Source organism: Berghia stephanieae, chromosome 8 (genome assembly GCF_034508935.2).
Source record: "Berghia stephanieae isolate SIO BIC M18660-M18661 chromosome 8, UCSD_Bste_1.3, whole genome shotgun sequence".
Lineage (NCBI taxonomy): Eukaryota > Metazoa > Mollusca > Gastropoda > Nudibranchia > Aeolidiidae > Berghia > Berghia stephanieae.
Window position 1 is genome coordinate 7299323 of NC_088367.1, and position 24000 is coordinate 7323322.

The 24000-nt window shown below is 37.5% G+C and overlaps 1 protein-coding gene across 20 annotated transcripts in view; it reads left to right on the forward strand.

The window, feature by feature from the left end:
- LOC144978098 (rho family-interacting cell polarization regulator 2-like) overlaps positions 1 to 24000 on the forward strand; it is a 130772-nt gene that overhangs the window by 29803 nt on the left and 76969 nt on the right. The window contains exons 1-3 of one of the 20 annotated variants that reach the window (XM_078923695.1): positions 3681 to 3731; positions 8130 to 8168; positions 8417 to 8785. The exons of 3 other annotated variants lie outside the window; for them this stretch is intronic. In XM_078923695.1, the coding sequence (XP_078779821.1) occupies positions 8707 to 8785 (79 nt within the window). In that variant the 5' untranslated portion in view covers positions 3681 to 3731; positions 8130 to 8168; positions 8417 to 8706. Of the gene's footprint in view, positions 1 to 3491; positions 3525 to 3600; positions 3762 to 3896; positions 4220 to 5133; positions 5220 to 6148; positions 6267 to 7773; positions 7819 to 8129; positions 8169 to 8416; positions 8786 to 24000 lie in introns of those variants that run through there. 16 more of the 20 variants (XM_078923690.1, XM_078923698.1, XM_078923685.1 and 13 more) reach the window with 16 other exon arrangements.

Sequence of the window (24000 nt, forward strand, 5' to 3'; positions counted from 1 at the left end):
AAAAAAAAAAAAAAACCCAACAACTTTTGAGGCCAATGTTCTACCACTTGTCGGGACCCCTTATAAATCAACAGATTTGTGAAGGAAAGTTCAGGGTGGTGTTGATCACGATAAGACATTATAGGATTATCATTCACTGTAATTGTAATTGCTTGGGTCACTCTGTATATCTGACGGATTTTGCTTTCTTCAGATTATATCATAGATATTAGATTTATAGAATATCTTGCCTTTTAACCAATTAACTGCAGTACTCTGGAAAAAAACTCGCATTTAAAATTTTGGCCAGAAAACTCGTCCTTCAAATATCGATTGATTTAAATGACCCTGATATTGAACGGGTTTGTAGTTTGTTCGCTGACATCCAAGACCCGATTTTTTTGCACTCGCTATAGAGTAATTATAACAGATTCACAATTGGATTCAATAGTCTGATGTCACGCGCCCGGCAACGGCGGCCATCTTGGTTCTAAACAAAGAAAATCATTACTTTTTATTCTTCATGCTGGCTAGAACTTTTCATTCCCTTTTCATATGCCTTGTGATCAGAATGTGTAAAAGTCAATACATGATCAAATTGATGGGGTTTTTTACCTCTGGATACGCGTTTAAGCTCGCCGGGGAAATATTTCATACGGCGTCAGCCATTGTTCCGATAGTTTAGAGCCAGTGTTACTAAGTTACCATATGTCATTAGGAAGGAAGTGACAGTACGACTGTTGAAGACTATTGTTCAAGACATTGGACAATAATGTTGCGTGTCATCGGCGTCGATATGATGGTCGACGCCATGGGTCAACAACACATCGCTCAAAAGATCAATGTACATTGTGAAGAGGTATGGGCCTAACACAGATGCTTGAGGGACACCGTATTTGAGCACAGTTGGTTCGGATAGAGTGCCGTTTATTGAAATCCTCTGTATACGGTTGGAACAGATAGCTAGAAAACCAATTTAGTGTCGTTGTTGTTGTTGTTGTTGTTGTTGCTTCTGTTGTTGTTGTTGTTGTTGTTGTTGTTGTTGTTGTTGTTGTTGTTGTTGTTGTTGTTGTTACTGCCTTTATTTTTAATGCTACATAGAAACAATTAGTTAAAACTTTAAACCGATGCCTTCATCTGTGTGTGTGTATCTGTCATCTGTTATCTACGAACACGGCGTGGCGAGGACAGAATGAATTGCCGTGAACACACACGTACGGGACGGTGTGATACGAGATTTGAGATTACCGTGAAGGGGGGCGTGAAACCTCGATGGTCGATGACAAATTATTTCAAGGTAGGATTGGTCCTATGAAGATGATACCGATGATGATGATGATGGTAAAGGCAATGATGATGATAATGATGGTAATGATAAGGGTATGGCAAGTCTTGAGATGATATCACACAAGCTTCGCTTTTATTTGACCTCCTCACCCCACATCCCTGATAGTGATACATCATACCAAAACACGCCATGTTCAATTTACCGTCTAATAGGGTGTTTTTGCATCAAGGGGAAAATCGGCCTCTGTCAATATGGAGCATTTTGAGTACTCTCAGTTTTGATACAGTCGTTTTTCTCATTAAAAAAAAACAACATACACACAACAAAACACTAGATCTTTTATATAGCGCAGTATCTACTAAATGTGCTCAAAGCACACAAAGGGTCCCTGACCAACAGCAACATGTCATGTAACATGTAGAACGAGACATGACGCCTGAAGATAGACAACGCTGTTAACGGCCAGGTGCTCATTTTACACCTGAGTACGGCGAGAGAATTTTAGTAGAGGGTCTTTTCCAAGGACTCAATTATGCGCCGAGCGAGGCTCGAACCCAGGACCTTCCGATCCGAAAGCGAGTGTCATACCACAAGACCACATGGTCGCACAGACTTGACTTTTTATCCAAATAATAATAATAATAATAATAATGATAATAATAATAATAATAATAATAATAATAATAATAATAATAATAATAATAATAATAATAATAATAATAATAATAATAATGATGATGATGATGATACTTTAATTGACCTAAAACGACGTGTACATATTTGCAGGTCTGATAACCCATTTGTTATAGTCGCATTGTAATGGCAATAATCTCGGACCAACACAAACGATTGTCCATTACAACAATGTTAAATCAAGCCTTTACTTTCAGTAGGTTATCAGTCCTGAAAAATATGTTTACATTGGTCTAAGAATTAAAGAGACAGCGTTTCCCTTTAAAGCAAAGTTTCCCCATTTGGCGGCACTGTCGTTAGTTCCAGTTAGTTGTACCGCTATCTTTGATTTCAAAGCTCTCAAGACTTCATCGTTGTCGAAATACCTTCTATACACAACCTGGTTATTTGAAATTCAGCTGGCGTTTGGATTACACTGTTGTTGACTGACAAAAAATCTTGTCTTTTTTTTCTTCTTCTTAACTCTCTCCTTACCAGCCATTTTCAGGATTTCCCCCAAAACTCCACACCCAACTAACACATAAATATATTTTTTATCACTCAAACACAATAGCAGTAAGTTCTTGTGATATCTACATAATTTCTTTAGTAAAACATGCTCTAAACACACTGTTCATTTTCTTTAAATTTCATGATGTACACAAGAAATTTGAATAAGAAAATGTTGGTTGTATCGTAACGAATGTGACTATTTTCCTGTAGCTGGTAAGGAGAGGGTTAATATGTAATTATATTGGCCAGAAAACTGGTTTCATCAATTATTATTATCGATAGATTAAGATGGCAGCTAAGTTGTTGAAAGGTCTTCAGAGGGTCTTGGATGTCAGACTTTATGCCAAGTTCAAAGGTCGTTTTAATGTGTTCATGTGTTCTGTCGCACTTTGAAAAAAAATACATGCTTAATTTGTCAAAACTTGTCAAACCTGGGATTTCGAAGTCTTAGGTTTGAGAGTTTTTGACAAGATGAAGGTCTTTTTTAAGCAAGCACCGGTTTAAAGTTATAACTTGTACGGCTGTGTGGTCTTGTGGTATGACACGCTCTTTCGGATCGGATGGGCCTGGGTTCGAGCCTCGCTCGGCGCATAGTTGAGTCCTTGGAGAAGGCTCTTTACTCGCATTCTCTCACCGTACTCAGGTGTAAAACGAGTACCTGGCCGTTTACAGCGTTGTCTCTGTCCGAAAAAAAAAATGTAATATCTCCTAACAGGCGTCATGTCCCGTGCTAAAAGTTAAATGTTGCTGTTGACCAGGGACCCCTTTGCAAAGCGCTTTGAGCACATTTCGTGGACATTGCGCTATATAAAAGCTCAATAAAAGCTCAATTTTATAAATCTCCCAATAGTTGAAGGTCGTGTTTTCTGGCCAAGTATTAGAAGAATAAAGGAAATTCAGTGAACGGTAGTTTTGTGTTGTATAGTCTCTATGCGTTTTGTGGCCAAAGTTTAATTTTGAAAACAAAAAAAAAGTGTTTTATGGTTGTTTGGCTGTGAAGTTTGGATGTGGAGATAGTGATAGGAATGTTGTTGTAACTGTTACATTGGAGTATGGTGTAGATAGAAGTCATGTCAGTGATACACGATACAGTCAATTCTATTATCTAGTTGTTGATGATGGTGATGTGTGTGTGTGTGTGTGTGTGTGTGTCTGTGTGTGTGTATGTATGTGTGCTGTGTGTGTAGTCTTGAGAACTGTGAACAGTTAGTGAACAGAAAGGAAAGTTGTACATGTTGTGTGTGATTGTGCCACCTGGATGGATATCGTCTGTCTGACAGTAAATAATTGTGAAAGCAGATCATTAAAGGCTTGTCTAACACCGCACTGATATAGGGAATGAGATTAGCGGAAGAGTAGCGTCCCTTGATTGGACGTCACCCATAGTCTGTGACGTCACCGGCGGATAAGTTATTAGAGAGAGAACGTCATGTTGGTTGTGCGCATGCGTCTCTCGTCCTCGCTTTCCGCGAGGACGAGAGAAGCATGCGCACAACCAACATGACGCTCTCTCTCTAATAACTTTTCCGCCGGTGACGTCAAAGACTATGGGTGACGTCCAATCAAGGGACGCTACTCTTTCCGTTAATCTCATTCCCTATATTGATTCTGGTGACGATCAATGTGTGCAGCTGTAACTCCATCCACTGTAATTGGTCGTTGATGGGGGTGTCTTTCATATTCATAAAGGATTTACTGTTGGGATTTTCTGTTATATTCCTTCTATATTTCCATATGGATTTGTGTTCGATGGATTTACACTGACGTGTATGTACATATTTGCAGGTCTGATTACCGGACACAATTATGGTCTCATTTTTTTTTACATTGTTGTAATGGAGTATATTTTGCATTGGGTTGAGAGTATATAATAATAATAATAATAATAATAATAATAATAATAATAATAATAATAATAATAATAATAATAATAATAATAATAATAATAATAATAATAATAATAATGATAATAATAATAATAATGATAATAATAATGATAATAATAATAATAATAATAATAATAATAATAATAATAATAATAATAATAATAATAATAAAAATAATAATAATAATAATAATAATAATGATGATGATGATGATGGTAATAATAATAATAATAATAATAATATAATAATAATAATAATAATAATAATAATAATAATAATAATAATAATAATAATAATAATAATGATAATAATAATGATAATAATAATAATAATAATAATAATAATAATAATAATAATAATAATAATAATAATAATAATGATGATGATGATGAGGATGGTATAATAATAATAATATAATAATAATAATATATAATAATAATAATAATAATAATAATAATAATAATAATAATAATAATAATAATAATAATAATAATAATAATGATGATGATGATGATGATGATGGTAATAACAATAATAGTAATAATAATAATAATAATAATAATAATAATAATAATAATAATAATAATAATAATAATAATAATAATAATAATGCACAATTATTTTTAGACACCTATCCCCCTGGTTGGAGGCTCTGGGCGCATAAAGTATAATTCCATTACAACAATGAGACAATAACAATTTGGGTTATCAGATCTGCAAAAAAGTACACGTCGCTTTAGACGTATTTGTATAATATAGCATTGTTAATACATTATATGTTTTTTTTTTAAAAAGAGCGGTTTGACGGTCCGCTTTAAAATGCGTCGCTTGTCCCGCTTTTAAATACTTGATATTGTGAATTTATTGAATTCAGAAGCGGGGTGAGTGATAGAATGTGATAGAATCTTTCTGGATTGTGAGTCGTTGTATCAATACTTACTTATCTCGTTATATAATGTTTGTGATTTGTATACAGTTAGTATCCAAAATGGATGTCAAAATGTACATTCCTCCATTTATTATTACTATGTTTATTATTGACTACCCACGAATTGAATACAGGGCTAAAAATATACCAAAATATTTCATATGAGTCGAATGTTCTTTATTGGAAGTAATTCTATTTTTGAAAATTAAAAACGACAACAAAACATACACAAAAGCAAAGAAATAAAAATAAAAACGAACCACCCCCCCCCCTCCCCGAAAAAGAATAAAAACAAAACAAAACGGGAGTCTTTTCTTCACATGTTCAAGGCAGTGAAGGGCAAAAGTCCCATAAGAAATAAATAATACAAAAAAAAAAAAAAAAAAAAAAAAAAAAAAAAGACATACAACCCTTCCCGAACCCCCATCCTTTATATTGATATAAATAGTAATAAAAATAATAATGATGGTAATAATAATAATAATAATAATAATAATAATAATAATAATAATAATAATAATAATAATAATAATAATAATAATAATAATAATGATAATAATGATGATGATGATGATGATGATGATGATGATGATGATGATAATAATAATAGATGAAATGAAATAACAAAGCAAACCCAGTGCTATATGAACTTGCGGAAAAAACAGCCACAAACTTATAAATAGATTATAATGTGTGATGATTAATTACATTCAAAAATCAAATATTTAATTTACGCCCCCCAGCTGTATCTTTCTTTAGTCTGTGCCCTTGTTTTTATTATTTACCTGGTGTGTTGATTCGAGAAATGTGTCACTAGCCTTTTGTGTGTGTCTCTGTGTGTGTGTGTATGTGTGTGTGTGTGTGTGTGTGTGTATCACTGCATCAATCGTAAATTAAAAATGATAATTTAATGTCGCCGAGTTTGTCTTTGTTTGTGTGTAGGCCTTGTCACCGCCATCATTAAGTATTGTGCTGTGTGCCATTAATGTTAAAACCGACAGTAATTAATTAGTTAATTAATTAAACTCCAGTCATCATCGTCCCAGGATAAGACATGTCTTAGAAGAATTCTTTTTTCTTCTTCTTCTTCTTCTTCTTCTTCACCAGAGACCAAACATTCTGTGCATTTCAGCTCGATATCTTGTTTTAAAAAACAGGTTTTGTTCACCTTGCGCGAAGTGTGTGTCAGTCAACATTGCTATTGTTGTGTATTTTGAATCGACATTGTGTCCTGTGTATTTACTCGATTTCACTATCGGTGTGAATTGGATTGGATTAATAATAAAACAAAAACAAACAATATTTTAACCCTTTGAGGCTGGATTGGGTTTTGACACTGGATCCTACCGTTTTCATCAAGAGAACAGTCATAACTATACAGGCTTTAATAAGCCCGAGTCTCACCTCTGTAGCTGTTCTCTTGGTGAAAACATGAGGTAAGCGGAAAAACCACATTCGATTGAATTGGCGTCAGTATAATATGGAATTTCTTCCCAATACTATATTATTATTATGCCAACCAGCCCAAACAGCTGGGCCTTCCAGTTTGTGAGAATGTGTCCCAATGTATTGACGCAATTACCATTAGAATCTCACTGTCGCTATGGAAGACGTCATAGAACCACACTGTTGTTATGGAAGACGTCATAGAATCACACTGTTGTTATGGAAGACGTCATAGAATCACACTGTTGTTATGGAAGACGTCATAGAACCACACTGTTGTTATGGAAGACGTCATAGAATCACACTGTTGTTATGGTAGACGTCATAGAACCACACTGTTGTTATGGAAGACGTCCTAGAATCACACTGTTGTTATGGAAGACGTCCTAGAATCACACTGTTATGGAAGACGTCATAGAACCACACTGTTGTTATGGAAGACGTCATAGAATCACACTGTTGTTATGGAAGACGTCATAGAACCACACTGTTGTTATGGAAGACGTCATAGAATCACACTGTTGCTATTGAAGACGTCATAGAATCACACTGTTGTTATGGAACACGTCATAGAATCACACTGTTGTTATGGCAGACGTCATAGAATCAGACCGTTGTTAAGGAACACGTCATAGAATCAGACCGTTGTTTTGGAAGACTCCAAAGAATCACACTGTTGAAGACGTCATAGAATCACACTGTTGTTATGGAAGACGTCATAGAATCAGACCGTTGTTATGGAAGACTGCATAGAATCACACTGTTGTTATGGCAGACGTCCTAGAATCAGATCGTTGCTATGGAATACGTCAAAGAATCACACTGTTGCTGTGAAAGATGTATATTTTTTCAATGATTTGCGCCAAAAATAAATAAAGATGTTCAAAGTCTGGAATATTATATTCAAGTCAGTGATCGCTATGGCCGCAGTTAGAACCAGATAAACAAGGGAAGTTATCAGGATTGAAAGAAATTCGATCCCGCCGTTGAAGGGTTAAAGTGCATGGTAAGATCAGTGATCCGTTTCTCTCTTATAGCTACATCTGAACGTTGGAAGTTTTATAGTCTCCCATTTCGTACTTGGTGTCAGAAGGAATGTTTATGTGGTGAGAAGCCTCTTATATATCTTGTGTATTCCTCTTTGTTGGATCTTGTACTTGTGTCTGGATGAGACTAATAGGTGATCTCAAACTACGTAAATTGGTGGTGTGCTCTTGGAATCTACATCTGCTGATCCCTATTTGTTCCCAGTTCCCTTTTGACGTACCTCTTCTTGGGTGCTTTAATTGTAATTCTAGAACTTTTAACTATCCCATTTTCTTCCTTTTTACTGGCGCTGATACGACTTAAATGGTTTGCAAGCGCCGTAAAATTCTTTAAAACATAAAACAAAACTTCTTATTCTTATATTTTATAGAGACCAGTGGACTCAGACTAAGTTTTACTGTGTTCTACCGTGGACTGACACAATATTTGATTTAAAATAAAACACGTTTTGACTTGAAAGCTTTTACTTCATAATATATCGATAGATTCAAATAACCCATAACTTGCCAAACTCTCAAACTTGGGCTTCATCTGGGAAGTCTCGGGTTCGAGACTTTTTAACAGGTTGAAGGTCATGTTAATCTATCGATATGTCATGGAGTAAACATTTTCTGGCTAAAGTAAAAAAAATAAAAAATGTTTCTTGTGTTGTCACAGTTTGCCAGCACTACCGGTGCATGTTTTACGTAAAATGGATGTAAAAATAATGGAAGAATTCTGAGAACAATTTCTCTGGCATTGGATTTTTTAATGGAATACAATAGTGTGTCCAGATAGATCTATAAAATGCTGAATGATAGTAATCTAGTTTAATACCAGTGGTTTTCTTAGACGCTGTTTTCTTGGATTACTGTGGCAGAAATTGGATACGGATAAACAAGGAGTGGATAATAAACCTTTGTGTCACGCTTTTATAATAGATTGACCCCTCTGCCCTTCCGTCCACTATGCGTCGCAGTCAGTCGTGGCACCTCGGCTTTAGTTTCAAGGGAGATGTGGTGGTTAGACCAGCTACCATCTATGAAGGTGAGAATTTCTTTTGGAAAGAACATGTTTGTATTGCCTGTATGACTGGTTGTTGTTGTTGGTGGTGGTGTGTGTCTGTTTGTCTGTTTTTTTTTTTTTTGGTGTTTATTTCTCTTCAAGTATGAAAAGCTTGTTATGCATGTCTGTCTCTCCGAAGAAGATCAAGGGCCAAAGCGTTACATGTTTTACATTGTTACGTGGTGTGAGCCAAACACCCGTCTCCTCAGATTTTCCACCAACCACCCCTTTCTCCAGCCCCAGCCCCAATAAACAGCTCAAGTTCGAAATGTTGATGATAAAGAAATCACATTTATATTTTTACATATTAACGGCGTAAGGCGCACAAATGTATAAGCAGCATCATCAACATTTAGAGAGAGGAGAGAGAGAGAGAGAGAGAGAGAGAGAGAGAGAGAGAGAGAGAGAGAGAGAGGGAGGGAGAGAGAGAAGGAGAGAGAGAGAGAGAGAGAGAGAGAGAGAGGGGGGGGGGGGAGGTTTAATTAACTTGCCCAGTCGTTCCCTTGATTAGTATGCTGAATGTCATAAAACAGGGTAATTCCTCATCGTGTGTGATATATTTCTTGATCACACCTTTTTGTCCTATAATTTATCAAAATATGGTAGCCAGGTAGAATTGTGCGAAACTGACCAAGAAGATTAAAACATTTTTTAAATCCAAACGATTAACGAGTCAATGCCAACGAGTTTGACGACATTCATCACTCTGGTCCATGACACGCCAGGGTGGTGGGTTAACCAGGTAGTGATTTTACCAAAACTACAAATAAGGCTTTTGCGGACAGGCAGGCACTCATTTATTTATAATAGTATACTGCTGTATTGTGGACATTAGCATAGATCGAGATGAATCTTTTTAGCCATCGACGATCAAAATCGGGCCGGTAATAAAGTCTATATGTGGATGCAAATGAAGCTGCAACAGGGCGACCAGATAGCAATTCCCAACGTTAAGTGTCTGATCATTCATTATAGCCTGGCAGATTTTATAGATAATCATTTGAGTTAACTGGTGATAAAATTACCCGTAATTTAGAAAAGATTTCCCAGTTAGTCGTATATCAATCTGTGAAAAATAGTTTTATAATTTTTAGATTTACTAGTAATTCTGCACTCGCTGGCGAAAATTGAACATGGGGTGTACGGAACAATTTTTACCACCAACCCTATTTAAAATCAAACCAGTCAATTTTGAGCTTTCGGATCGGAAGGTCCTGGGTTTGAGCCTCGCTCGGCGCATAGTTGAGTCGTTGGAAAAGGCTCTTTACTCTCATTCTCTCACCGTACTCAGGTGTAAAATGAATGCCTGGCCTTTAACAGCGTTGTCTCTGTCCGAAAAAAATTGTAACATCGCCTACCAGCGGAGCGGAATGCTAGATACCAGTTTTCTCCTACTTTTATCCGACCAACCATTGAGATTGTCACCGACCCATCCTATTGGGACAAGGCCGTACAAGCCCTTTAACTCACTCAACCCTAACATCGACTATATCCGTAGTTAACTCACTCAACCCTAACATCGACTATATCCGTAGTTAACTCACTCAACCCTAATATCGACTATATCCGTAGTTAACTCACTCAACCCTAACATCGACTATATCCGTAGTTAACTCACTCAACCCTAACATCGACTATATCCGTAGTTAACTCACTCAACCCTAACATCGACTATATCCGTAGTTAACTCACTCAACCCTAACACCGACTATATCCGTAGTTAACTCACTCAACCCTAACACCGACTATATCCGTAGTTAACTCACTCAACCCTAACATCGACTATATCCGTAGTTAACTCACTCAACCCTAACATCGACTATATCCGTAGTTAACTCACTCAACCCTAACATCGACTATATCCGTAGTTAACTCACTCAACCCTAACACCGACTATATCCGTAGTTAACTCACTCAACCCAAACATCGACTATATCCGTAGTTAACTCACTCAACCCTAACATCGACTATATCCGTAGTTAACTCACTCAACCCTAACACCGACTATATCCGTAGTTAACTCACTCAACCCTAACATCGACTATATCCGTAGTTTACCCGGGTTACTTTTACCCACATGCTTATTTATTACATTTTTGTGTGTGAGACAAATTATAGGCGTAGTATCAAAGCTAATGTTTTTAGTTTTTACATGTTAATGGTAGTTGAATAAAACTATCTAGGTACATGCTCATTTTTAATAGATTTTTACAATTTTGAAAAGTAGCAAAAATCTCTAGGATTGAGTGAGTTAAAAATGGGGAAGAATGATATGGCCGAAGGAAGAGTATTTTGAAGTGGGTGCGCAGACCCGCTGTTAGCGTTGTGTTATCAGCTCTGATAATGTTGATGATGATAGAGTTGGGCAAAGATATGAGGAGGTGTAGATAATACTCCCGATATGTTTGTTTTGTTTTAAATCAACCAATAAGACAAGAGGTTTTATATAACAAATTATCTCCTAAATGTGCTCAAAGCGCTTTACAACGGGGCGCAAGCCAACAGCAACACATCATGTAGGACAGGAGTGTCAGCGTGGCCTTCGTAAAGTTATGGCCTGACACTGACCAAAAAATTACGTCAAAATGCCAGTCTTTGGCCACAAAAGAAAACAAATCGTGAGCTGTATTCAATAGTTCAACCAATGAAATAACTTGTTTCCATAAGCTCTACTAACGACAACTCACTAGGCAAAAACCATATAATGAGGTCAAACTGACAGTCCTTTTGGATTTCAGTGTCAGGCTATATAGAATGCGCTTGGCCAAGGAGTTCACAACATTGCCATCCGGAAGTATAACGGACCAACACACAAACTCTGTGTAACCATGAACTTTTATAGTCTGGTTAATACAGTTTAGTGAGAACAACTCACAAACGCGGATGGCAAAAACAATAAGAAAGGCTTGAGTGACGTCATCTGCATACTATCTATACCACAATGCATGCAACTCCACGGTCTGAATAGCTAAAAAACTGGATACGGATAGTCTTGTACATTTCCAAAATATCTTTATTATTAATGGCCGCCTTGTCATGTTTTGTTTTGTTTGTTTCATCCTGCTAATAACGGCATTTTCAATATTCTGATTATTTTATAATGATGTATGACTGGATGAATTCACCAGCCCGTGGATTGTCAGCTTTGAGATTCATACATTATTTATTGGGGAATGTCTCGTCTTGGAACAGAAAAACAACAACAAACAAACAAGCATACAAGCAAAACAAAACAAAACAAAAGCACACACACATAAAAGAAACAAAAACAAAATAACAACAGAACAAAACAAAACCGAAAAAAACGTAAGCAAAACAAAACGAACAAATAAAAAACAAGAACAAAAAACAAAAAACAAAAAAACAAAAAACAAAACAAAACCCCAAAAAAACAAAGAAAAAACAAACCAAAACAAAACAAAAGTACACAGCGATATTGAGCATAATCAGTGACCAGGTGAGTGACAAAACTCTGGTCCAGGCGTTATATCTTTGGATAAATCAATAAATATGCTTCAGCAATTTCCCCAACGGGCCATATAATATAGAGGCATATATTATCCTTGTTTTACAGTAAAGACGCCCCTGTTGTAAAAACACTCTGACAATATTATGTTGGACGCCTTGTACTGTATGATAAGGATGAATGCCTTTATATGGCGCGTTGGGGAGTTAATGAAGCATTGTGAAACGTATTGAGCATGGTTCGTAAGCCCGTAAAAAGGCCCCAAATTCGTTCATATTCATTTTATCGAGACGCCGGAGTCGCGATTACGTTCAGTAAGTATTTTGCGATTGAACTCGAAGTTCAAAGTTCAAATTTCTTATCTACTATCGATATGTGCGGCTATGTGGTCTTGTGGTATGACACTCGCTTTCGGATCGGAAGGTCCTGGGTTCGAGCCTCGCGCTCGGCGCATAGTTGAGTCCTTGGAAAAGACTCTTTACTCACATTCTCTCACCGTACTCAGGTGTAAAATGAGTACCTGGCCGTTAACAGCGTTGTCTTTGTCCGAAAAATTGTAAAATCGCCTAACATGCGTCATGTCCCGTCCTAATGTTAAATGTTGCTGTTAACCAGGGACCCCTTGTAAAGCGCTTTGAGCACGTTTAGTGGATATTGCGCTATATAAAAGCTCAATTTTTAAAATTTTTTTTATTTATCTAGATTTGACATAATATTTTTGTCATATCAGTCAGTGTGGATGATATTGTATATGTACGATATTTGACTGAAAGCGGGAATTCTTTTGACCCGATATGCCGAAAACCCGAGTCGACGAGGTCTGTACTAGAAAAATAAAAAAATAATTAAAAAATCAAGACAAAAAAACAAAAACAAAACAAAAACACCCCCCCCCACCTTAAAAAACAAACAAACAAACAACAAAAAACAACAACAACAACACACACACACACACACACACAAAAAGGAGAGGAAAAAACAAAAAAACCACAAAACAACAAGAAAAAACTAACAAAATCATAAAAAAAAAAACGGGCGTCGATATAACGAACTGTCCTTAGATAAATAAATGAATGTAAAAAGTAAAAAGATAAACATTAAAAAGGGATGTGAAATTAATATTTAGACAATAATGACGGACGTTGAAATGAAGAAATGAAGAACTGTTTATAAAAAGATAAATAGAATGATTTTTTTAAAAAAAGGATGAAAGTTATAATTTTTTTTAAAATGAAGGTTAAAACAAATGTTAAGAATCTGAGCGAGAAGACGGTTTGTTGAAATGACAATCCAGCCTTAAATGTGAATAATGGAGTAAACCCCCACAACCTATCAAAACGAAGACCTCCCCCCTGAATGGATGAAAAGGCTAGAGTTGTTTGTCGTGATTGTGTTACTACACGTGGACAAAGCTGTATAGACATTGGACGGCGGAATGTTTATTATCTCCCTTTGTTGTGGACGGGAAAGAATTCGTGTGGAAGCTTTTTAATTCTCTCCCCCCCCCCCTCTCTCTCTCTCTCTCTCTCTCTCTCTCTCTCTCTCTCTCTCTCTCTCCATCTCTTACTCTCTCTCTCTTTCTTTCCATCTCTTTCTTTTTATTTCTCTTTCTCCCCCCCCCCCCCCTCTCTCTCTCTCTCTTTTTTTTTCTCTCTTTCCATCTCTTACTCTCTCTCTCTCTCTTTCTATCTCTCTTTCTATCTCTCTCTCTCTCTCTATCTATCTATCTATCTATCTATCTATCTATCTATCTATCTATCTATCTATCTATCTATCTATCTATCTATCTATCTATCTATCTCTCTCTCTCCATCTCCATCTCTCTTTTTTTTTTTTCAGGCTGGGGAGAAGGGGAGATGGGTGTTTTGGTGTGTGTGTGTGTGTGTGTGTGTGTGTGTGTGTGTGTGTGTGTGTGTGTGTTTTGATTTATTTCTTTGTCCCAATTTATTGTTTCGTTTTTCATGAAAGCAAAATCCTCTTTTGATTTCAATATTATTATAATAAACCGACAGCAGGAACACGTCCCTTACATTTGTAACCAAAGGCCCCAAAGCGCTTTACAAGGGGTCCCCGACATAAACAATGCTTTTAACGGCCAAGCACTCATGTTAAACCTGGGTGCGGTGAGAGAATGTGAGTAAAAAGCCTTTGTCTATGGACTCAACTATGCGCCGAGCGAGCGAGGTTCGAACCCAGGACCTTCCGATCCGAAAGCGAGTGTCATACCACAAGACCACATAGCCGCACATTATGAATGCAGACTAGGGAAGGTGTAAAATGAGTACCTGGCCGTTAACAGCGTTGTCTTTGTTGTCCGAAAAATTGTAATATCGCCTAATAGGCGTCATGTTCCGTCCTACTTGTTAAATGTTGCTGTTGACCAGGGACCCCTTGTAAAGCGCTTTGAGCACATTTAGTGGATATTGCGCTATATAAAGCTCATTATTAGATGGAATGTCATTCATGTTAGCACCGGCCGGCATTTCGATGGTGACCTTTGTGGTGTTTGCTGGTTTTTGTGTGGATCCCCAGTGTCGTTGGGTTTCTCAAGGACGGGACAGAGACAGCACGTGTGTGAGGATTGACTAGAATCTATCACTGTTTGTCATTGGAGTCATTGAGTCTCTCAGTCAGTCAGTCAGTCAGGTTGGGGTGGCAGAGTCATTAGTAGATGGGAGATGGGGGAAGTCTTTGTGGAGTTTGTTGGTTTTTTGTGTGTGGATCCAGTGTCGTTGGGTTTCTCAAGGACGGGACAGAGACAGCATGTGAGGATTGACTGGCATCTATCACCGTTTGTCATTGGCGTCATTGAGTCTCTCAGTCAGTCAGGTTGGGGTGGCAGAGTCATTAGTAGATGGGAGATGGGGGAAGTCTTTGTGGAGTTTGTTGGTTTTTTGGTGTGTGGATCCTTTGTCGTTGGGTTTCTCAAGGACGGGACAGAGACAGCATGTGAGGATTGACTAGAATCTATCACAGTTTGTCATTGGAGTCATTGAGTCTCTCAGTCAGTCAGTCAGTCAGGTTGGGGTGGCAGAGTCATTAGTAGATGGGAGATGGGGGAAGTCTTTGTGGAGTTTGTTGGTTTTTTGGTGTGTGGATCCATTGTCGTTGGGTTTCTCAAGGACGGGACAGAGACAGCATGTGAGGATTGACTAGAATCTATCACTGTTTGTCATTGGAGTCATTTAGTCTCTCAGTCAGTCAGTCAGTCAGGTTGAGGTGGCAGAGTCATTAGTAGATGGGAGATGGGGGAAGTCTTTGTGGAGTTTGTTGGTTTTTTGTGTGTGGATCCAGTGTCGTTGGGTTTCTCAAGGATGGGACAGAGACAGCATGTGAGGATTGACTGGCATCTATCACCGTTTGTCATTGGAGTCATTTAGTCTCTCAGTCAGTCAGTCAGTCAAGTCAGGTTGCGATGGCAGAGTCATTAGTAGATGGGAGACGGGGGAAGTCTTGGTGACCACCCTGATAATCAGGTAGTTTATTATTGCATCCATCACCACTATCACTACCAACCTAATCATCATCATCATCATTGTTACCGCTACTACTACTACTACCACCACAACCACCGTCATCATTATCATCATCATCATCACCATCATCGTCATCGTCATCATCATCATCATCATCATCATCATCATCATCATCATCATCATCATCATCATCATCATCATCACTACCACCACCTCCACCACCACCACCATTTATTCTCGGGCGTTTGAAAATGCGATTTATCATCCTTTCACTTTGCCGTCATCTTCCTCCTTACCGAATTACCGAGTTACCGACTCCGAAGTGTGACATTTAAGCGTCAATCCATATCCACCATAACAAACATGGATAAACAAATGAAATGAGCACACCAATCCAAATCAATATAGATGGTATGCGCTTGGATAAGAAGCACAACAGTGCCATCCGAAAGTATAACGGACCCATCACAAAACTGTGTGTAACATTAAAGGTTTATAGTCTGGTTAATACAGTTTAGTGAGAATTACTCATAAACATGGATGGCAAAAAACAATAACAAAGACCTGAGTGACGTCATCTTCGAACTATCTATAGTCTGGTTAATACCGTTAAGTGAGAATTACTCATAAACATGGATGGCAAAAAACAATAACAAAGACTTAGTGGCGTCAACTTCGTTCTATCAATAAACGTTAAAGGTTACGCGGATGGCAAAAAAAAAAAAAAAAAAAAAAAATTAAAAATGTCTGAGTGACGTCATCTTCGTTCTATCTATAGCTAGATAGTTAAATGAATGAACCATTAAAAACTAAGAACAAAGAATATTTAAATGATAAATATGGAGAATGACTTGGGGAATGAACGAACCGCTTACAGATGTAAAACAAGTTCCTGTGTGTGTAGGCGGGTCGGTATGCATGGCTCTCACCAGTGGATCAAAAGGTCATGGATCGAATCCCGATGTAGACTGTGGAATTTGTCTTCTCGTCTTAAGAAATAAACAAAAAGGAAAATATCAGCTTCAAAAAGAACAAAATACCCCATACCGGAACGTTTCGGTGTCAAAATCCTTCTTTAGCCAACAAAAAAAACAAAACAATAAAGACGTAAATTATATGTATGCAGGTCTGCTAACCCAACCTGAAATGGGCTTCGGCTTGTTGTTGACAAGGAATGCATACTCTCAAACCAATGCAAACTATTTTCCATGACAACAATGTTAAATCAAGCCCTTAATCGCTTTAGGTCATCAGACCTGCGTTTACGTGGACGTAGGCAGAAACTGACCGGTTCGAAACTCAACATTTTTTTTATAAAAAAAAAAAAAAGAAAGAAAATCTTTGTCGCTTTTGGCATCAACCACTGTTCGACTTGACCTTTTGAACTCATCATTGTCACGTGCTAGAGGTATTTTATTTGGACGAATGGACTGACTGACTGCCTGACTGATGCGTCTTAATCCTCATCGTTTATGTCCACAGAGTGGGGGATTCTTTTGACCTCTTGCCTAAAAATAGAAGCGTGTTTCTAAAAATAGAAGCGTGTTTCTAAATATAGAAGCGTACTCTCGCAGAATGAACGCTGTTTGGGGAGAAGACGTTTAGCAATGGACTGGCAATTTATAATGCCAAGTCTGAAAATAGTTTGATGCAAACAGACTTTAGCTGCTTTTAATCGTTGACATAAGGTCAATAAGGGCCCACGGTTAAATAAACAAAAATAAAACCCCCCCCCCCCCCTCCTACAGACAAAAATAATTTTTTTAAAAACAAACCAAAAGCCCCCCCCCCCCCCCCCCAAAAAAAAAAAAAAAAAAAAAAAAAAAACCAACAAAAAAACAAAACAAAAAACAAACAAACAAAAAAACAAAACAAAACAAAAAATCAAATCAATACAAACGAACAAACAAACAAAATAAACAAAACAAACAAAACAAAACAAAACAAAAAATCAAATCAATACAAACTAACAAACAACAGCAACAACATAAAAAAAGAAACAAAGAAACAAAAAAGCAAAGCAAAACAAACTAACAAACAACAGCAACAACAACAACCAAAAAAAAATAATAAAAAAATAACAAAAAAACAAAACAAAACAAACAAACCAACCAAAACACATCTTGATAGACATACTGCAACCACCATTGAGAACAGACGATACAAGTTATTTTGCATTTTATTTTATTTGTTTTCCACGTAAATTTGTGTATTGTTGTGCTGACGGAAGAGTTTGTACCCGAAACGTCCATTCTCCGTTTTGTCCCCATACGAAGCCTCTCCATTTTCACTCTTTCGTTAGTAGTAGAAGTCCCCATAGGTTTGAGATGCAATCCCCATCTGTCAGCTACAGTTCTTCACATACGATGGAAGGCGCGATTTGACAAAACCCGTTATGTCGATTTTCACATTTTGTTGATGTTCGACCCACAAGTCGAATTAAACCGTAACCGTTATTTTACGTATCAATCGACACCAAGAATTCTTTATAGAAGGAACGAAATTGACGTCACTCATTTCTTTGCGATTGTTTTTAGTTTTTAGCCAGCCATTTTTATGAGTAGTTCTCACTAAATTGTACTAGTTAGACTATTAACGTTTAAGGTTACACATAGTTTTGTATTATATCCGACTGGTGGATTTTTTTTTTTTTTGCAATACATCAAGAAATTGATTTTAAATTAAGATTTATTCACAAAAGAATTCTAGGCAGGCCCATTCATAAAGAAATTCCAAGGGGAAATAATCCCCCAAAATGGAAACTGGAGATAAGAAGTTTAGTGAAAGCCCAGTAGTTGAATTCCATTGAGTCAGTCTCCTTGTGACTGACACTAGATGCATTCCTGTCTTACTCCTCTATATTTAATTATTCACGAGCGTGCTCTCATTCCTCCTTTAACGACAGGCGATCACGCTAATGCCTACCTTACCGGTCGTACTAGCTAGTTATTAGCGAGTTAAGGATTACGGTCCCAACCTACAACGATCGACCACACGGAGATATGTCCTCAAGAGTTTTATTACAGATCTTGGTTTACTTCCACGTTGTTGGTCGATCGTTGTATGTTGGGAGCGTAGTCGTTGTCTAGGCATTCCATGAAGGAATATAGATAATACATCAAACAAGATGTCATATGTCAAATGGTATCACCCATGTTGTCCAAAATGAGCAAATTGGGGTTTATAATCTTGCCCAAGGAAAAAAATACAAAAAACAAATCCGGGCTTGAACCCGATATCTTCCGGATCACAGTGCGATGCCTTAACCACTCGACCACTTCACCCCCATGTTGTATCCATTAGGTTATATATGAAGTTGATTTACCTCCACGTTGTTGGTCGATCGTTGTAGGTTGGGAATGTAATCGTTAACCATTAGTCGGCCTACTCATAAGTCTGTGCTTCTCTATGGCAGTGGATGTCAACCTTTTTTTTTTTTAAATTACAAACTCGCAACATTTACGTAAAAGCTTGTACGCCCCAGTCGTCACAATACACTTAAATTGCATCCATCTTAATTTGGGGGGGGGGGGGGGATACATCGATATCGAATTGCAGTCATGTTGTAATTTCTTATTACGCCCTTTCGCAACGGGACCATTAGATATCGTCGCCTAGGCATCCATGAATGAATATAGAAAATCCATCAAACAAGATGTCGGATTTCAACAGGAATCACCCATGTTGTCCAAAATGAGCAAATTTGGGTTTATAATCTTGCCCAAGGAAGAAAAAAAAACAACAAAAAACAAAAAACAAAGCGGTGCTCGAATCTGGGATCTTCCGGATCACATCACAGTGCAATGCCTTAACCACTCGGCCACTTCATCCCCGTGTTGTATCCATTATTTGAAGTTGATTTTGTAGAGTATATATTGTTACTTGTCTGTATGTTGTACGCTCCCCGTAGGTACCCCCGATCAGAGTGGTCCACCCTTTAACTCACTCAACCCTAACACCGACTATATCCGTAGTTTACCCGGGTTACTTTTACCCCATGTCTATTTATTACATTTTTCTGAGACAAATTATAGGTGTAGTATCGAAGCTAATGTTTTTAGTTTTTAGTTGAATAAGAATATCTATACACATGCTCATGTTTGATACACTTTTTTTCTCCAATTTTGGAAAGAAGCAAAAATCTCTAGGATTGAGTGAGTTAAAACAGTTGGTCCACCCAACCCTCTGTCTTGTCTGTGGTCCACCCAACCCTCTGTCTTGTCTGTGGTCCACCCTGGGGTGGACGATACGCCCGGTTTTATAGGCACCGCTATTGATGTCATGCGTTTAGTTAAAATGCTCACAACATCCGGTGTGTAATCTTGAACGTTTATGGTGTGATTGTTATAACGTAGTGAGAAGGAATCATGAAATTCGGCCTATATAATATATGGATCGATTATAACGATCTTAATATCGCCTCAAGTTCTCTCACCGTACTCAGGTGTAAAGTGAGTACCTGACCGTCTCTGTCTGAAAATATTTGTAATTTCACCGAACAAGCGTCATGTCTCGTCCTACACGTTTACTTATGCTGTTGGCCTGGGACCCCTTGTAAAGCGTTTTGAGCACGTTTAGTGGATATTGCGCTTTCAGGGTTTTTTTTATTTTTTAAAATACTCTTTATTATTTTTTATTTGTATAGTTCAATATACGGAAATGACTCGTGTTCCTTCTATGTGTTAGGTGCAGCCAATTGCGACCTCAACAATGACCATTAACAAACAAACGACAACGAAATAGTTGCGCGCCCAGAGCTTGCATTTTACGGAATAAATAGCACTAATGTATCATCATCAACATCATCATCATCATCATCATCATCATCATCATCATCATCATCATCATCATCATCATCATCATCATCATCATTGGAATGTATTGAGTTATATACACTCCCGCGCCAGACTCATAAAGGAAATACGTATGTAATAATATTATGATTTTATTTTCTGGAAGAAACGAGTCAGGTTTATTTTTAAATATTGGGGGGTGGGGGGGGGAGGGGGGAGAGTTATATCAAAGCATTATTATAAATTCTCCTTCCTCCCACCCCATCATAGCTTGGATGTTGTAGAAATTGATAACAGGGTAGTTGATGGCTGTTTTCGTTTTCTTATCGCCTGTGTCTAGGAAATGTTTAAAAATAACGCTTTCCAAAAATAATATTTTGTGTCTACGAGATCTGCTACACGCCCGGCATTTCATAACGATGATAAATCGGGGTTTTATTCTCTACAGATTAATGCTGCCAGACGGCACGAAAATTGGCTACACAGAATCGCGTTTCTATTCTTTCTTTATTTTTTTTTTCAAAATCCAAAACTAAAACAAAACAACCCCCCCCCCCACACACACACAAACAAACAAGAAACAAAACTAAAACAACAAAAACAAAAAAGAAACAAAAACAAACACAAAAAAACCCAATACAAAAAACAAAAACAAAAGCAACAAAAAAAAACAAACAAACAAGAAAACAACAACAATTTGACTTATTTAACACCGTGGGGCCTTGGTTTTATGTTACAATTTGACGTATTTAACACTGTGGGACATTGGTTTTATGTTACAATTTGACTTATTTAACACCGTGGGGCCTTGGTTTTATGTTACAATTTGACTTATTTAACACTGTGGGACATTGGTTTTATGTTATAATTTGACTTATTTAACACCGTGGGACCTTGGTTTTATGTTACAATTTGACTTATTTAACACTGTGGGGCATTGGTTTTATGTTACAATTTGACTTATTTAACACCGTTGGACCTTGGTTTTATGTTACAATTTGACTTATTTAACACCGTGGGGCCTTGGTTTTATGTTACAATTTGACTTATTTAACACTGTGGGACATTGGTTTTATGTTATAATTTGACTTATTTAACACGTGGGACTTGGTTTTATGTTACAATTTGACTTATTTAACACCCGTGGGGCATTGGTTTTATGTTACAATTTGACTTATTTAACACCGTTGGACCTTGGTTTTATGTTACAATTTGACTTATTTAACACCGTGGGACCTTGGTTTTATGTTACAATTTGACTTATTTAACACCGTGGGGCCTTGGTTTTATGTTACAATTTGACTTATTTAACACTGTGGGGCATTGGTTTTATGTTACAATGTTACTGTTATTTAACTACTGATTTAGATACGCATTAACTTTACTCTCGACGTGTCAAAACCACTTTGCTTCTCAAATGCCAATACCGACGTGTACATATATACAGATCTGACATCCGAACCGGCTTATGGGCCTAGTTTAACATTGTTGTAATGGACGATATTTTGCGTCATTTTTTTAGATTCCCATGACAACAATGAGCCCATAAGGAATTGGGTTATCAGACCTGCACATAAGTGCATATCGGTCAATACCATGAGTTATTTTAATCTTGAAGATTTCCACGGCTTAAAAAAAAAAGAAGAAAAAGAAAATAAAAATACTATACAGTACAACTATACAGTGCGGCTATGTGGTCTAGTGGTATGACACTCGCTTTCGGATCGGAAGGTCCTGGGTTCGAGCCTCGCTCGGCGCATAGTTGAGTCCTTGGAGAAGGCTCTTTACTCACATTCTCTCACCGTACTCAGGTGTAAAATGAGTACCGTTATTAGCGTTGTCTCTGTCCCAAAAAGTTGTAATATCGCCTGACAGGCATCATGTCTCGTCCTACATGTTATTTGTTGCTGTTGACCAGGGACCCCATGTAAAGCGCTTTGAGCACGTTTAGTAGATATTGCGCTATATAAAAGCTCAATTTAATTTACAACTCAAAAACTAGGTGAGGTTTTTGACAATATTTATTCCCGCAATAGGTGTGACGAATTCGAGATCCCTGGAAAAGGCCCGTAACTCACATTCTGTGACCGTAATCGTTATGTGTGAAATACGTTGTTGTGTCTTCTGGGGGGAAAAAATGTAAACTTGTCTTCCATGCGTCATGGTCATGTCTCGTCCCATTTGCTGTCGGTTTGTGAACCCTTTTCAGCGTAGCCATCGTTAACATACAGATAGTATGCGCTTGGCTAAGAAGCTCATAACATTGCCATCCGGAAGTATAACGGGCCAACACACAAAACTGTGTGTATCCATGAACGTTTATAGTCAGGTTAATACAGTTCAGTGAGCATTACTCATAAACGCGGATGGCAAAAAACAATAACAAATACCTGAGCGACGTCATCTTCGAACTATCTATAGCCTGACACCAGAACCCTCTAGGGCTGGCAGCTTGACGTCATTTTTTAGGTTTAGTGAGTCGTCGTTAGTAGAGCTCATGGAAACAAGTTGGCTACTCTTTCAAGCACTTTGAGCATATGTAATCGATATTGCGTTATATAAAAGTTTTATTGGTAGTTTGGCGATCTATTAATAGGCAATTCTATCGTGAATTAATTAACATTGAATGGTGTGTGTGTGTGTGTGTGTGTGTGTGTGTGTGTGTGTGTGTGAGTATGTGTGTGTGTCCGTCCTTATTTCCATGTCGTCTTCAAAGAAACACGCGAAGGTTTAGTGTCAGTTTGTCAATCTCCCTGATTGGGCATGTCGATCTGTTTGTGTGTGTGTGTGTGTGTGTGTGTGTGTGTGTGTGTGTGTGTGTGTGTGTTTGTGTGTGTATACAACATTCAGCAGACGTGAGAATAATGGGGGGAAGAAGGAACGAACAGTTAATTATAATCACAGGAAGTACGTGAGGGGCGGATCCCCTTCTTCCCCTTTCAACAACAACATCTACCTTCTTCCTCTTCCGTGTTCAATTCAGAAAGTACAGAAAAGTGCGAATTGTTTCCAATCACATAATTTATGGTCGTGTGAATTGCTAGTGTACTATCGCGTTCATTTCGTCTGCCATTTATCAGATGCATTTATGAAATAATTACAGAAAGTACAGAAAAGTGCGAATTGTTTCCACTACTAGTGTACTATCATGTTCATTTCGTCAGGCATTTATCAGATGCATTTATGAAATAATTAATCATTTCGTATCAAAGTGATTTGTTTCGTGGGTTTCAAAAAGAAATGATTGGAACTATAAAAAAAAAAAAAAATTGACCAGAGAACTCGTCCTACGTATTGATTGATTTAAATGACCCCCATCCATCCTGGCAAGAACTCTCAAACCTGGCCAAGGCTTGAAAGTTTTTGCCAGGATAATTAATTAAAATCGATCGATATTTGAAGGACGAGTTTTCTGGCCAAATTTACAAATTCGTGCCTTTCCATTTGACAGGACGGCAGTTT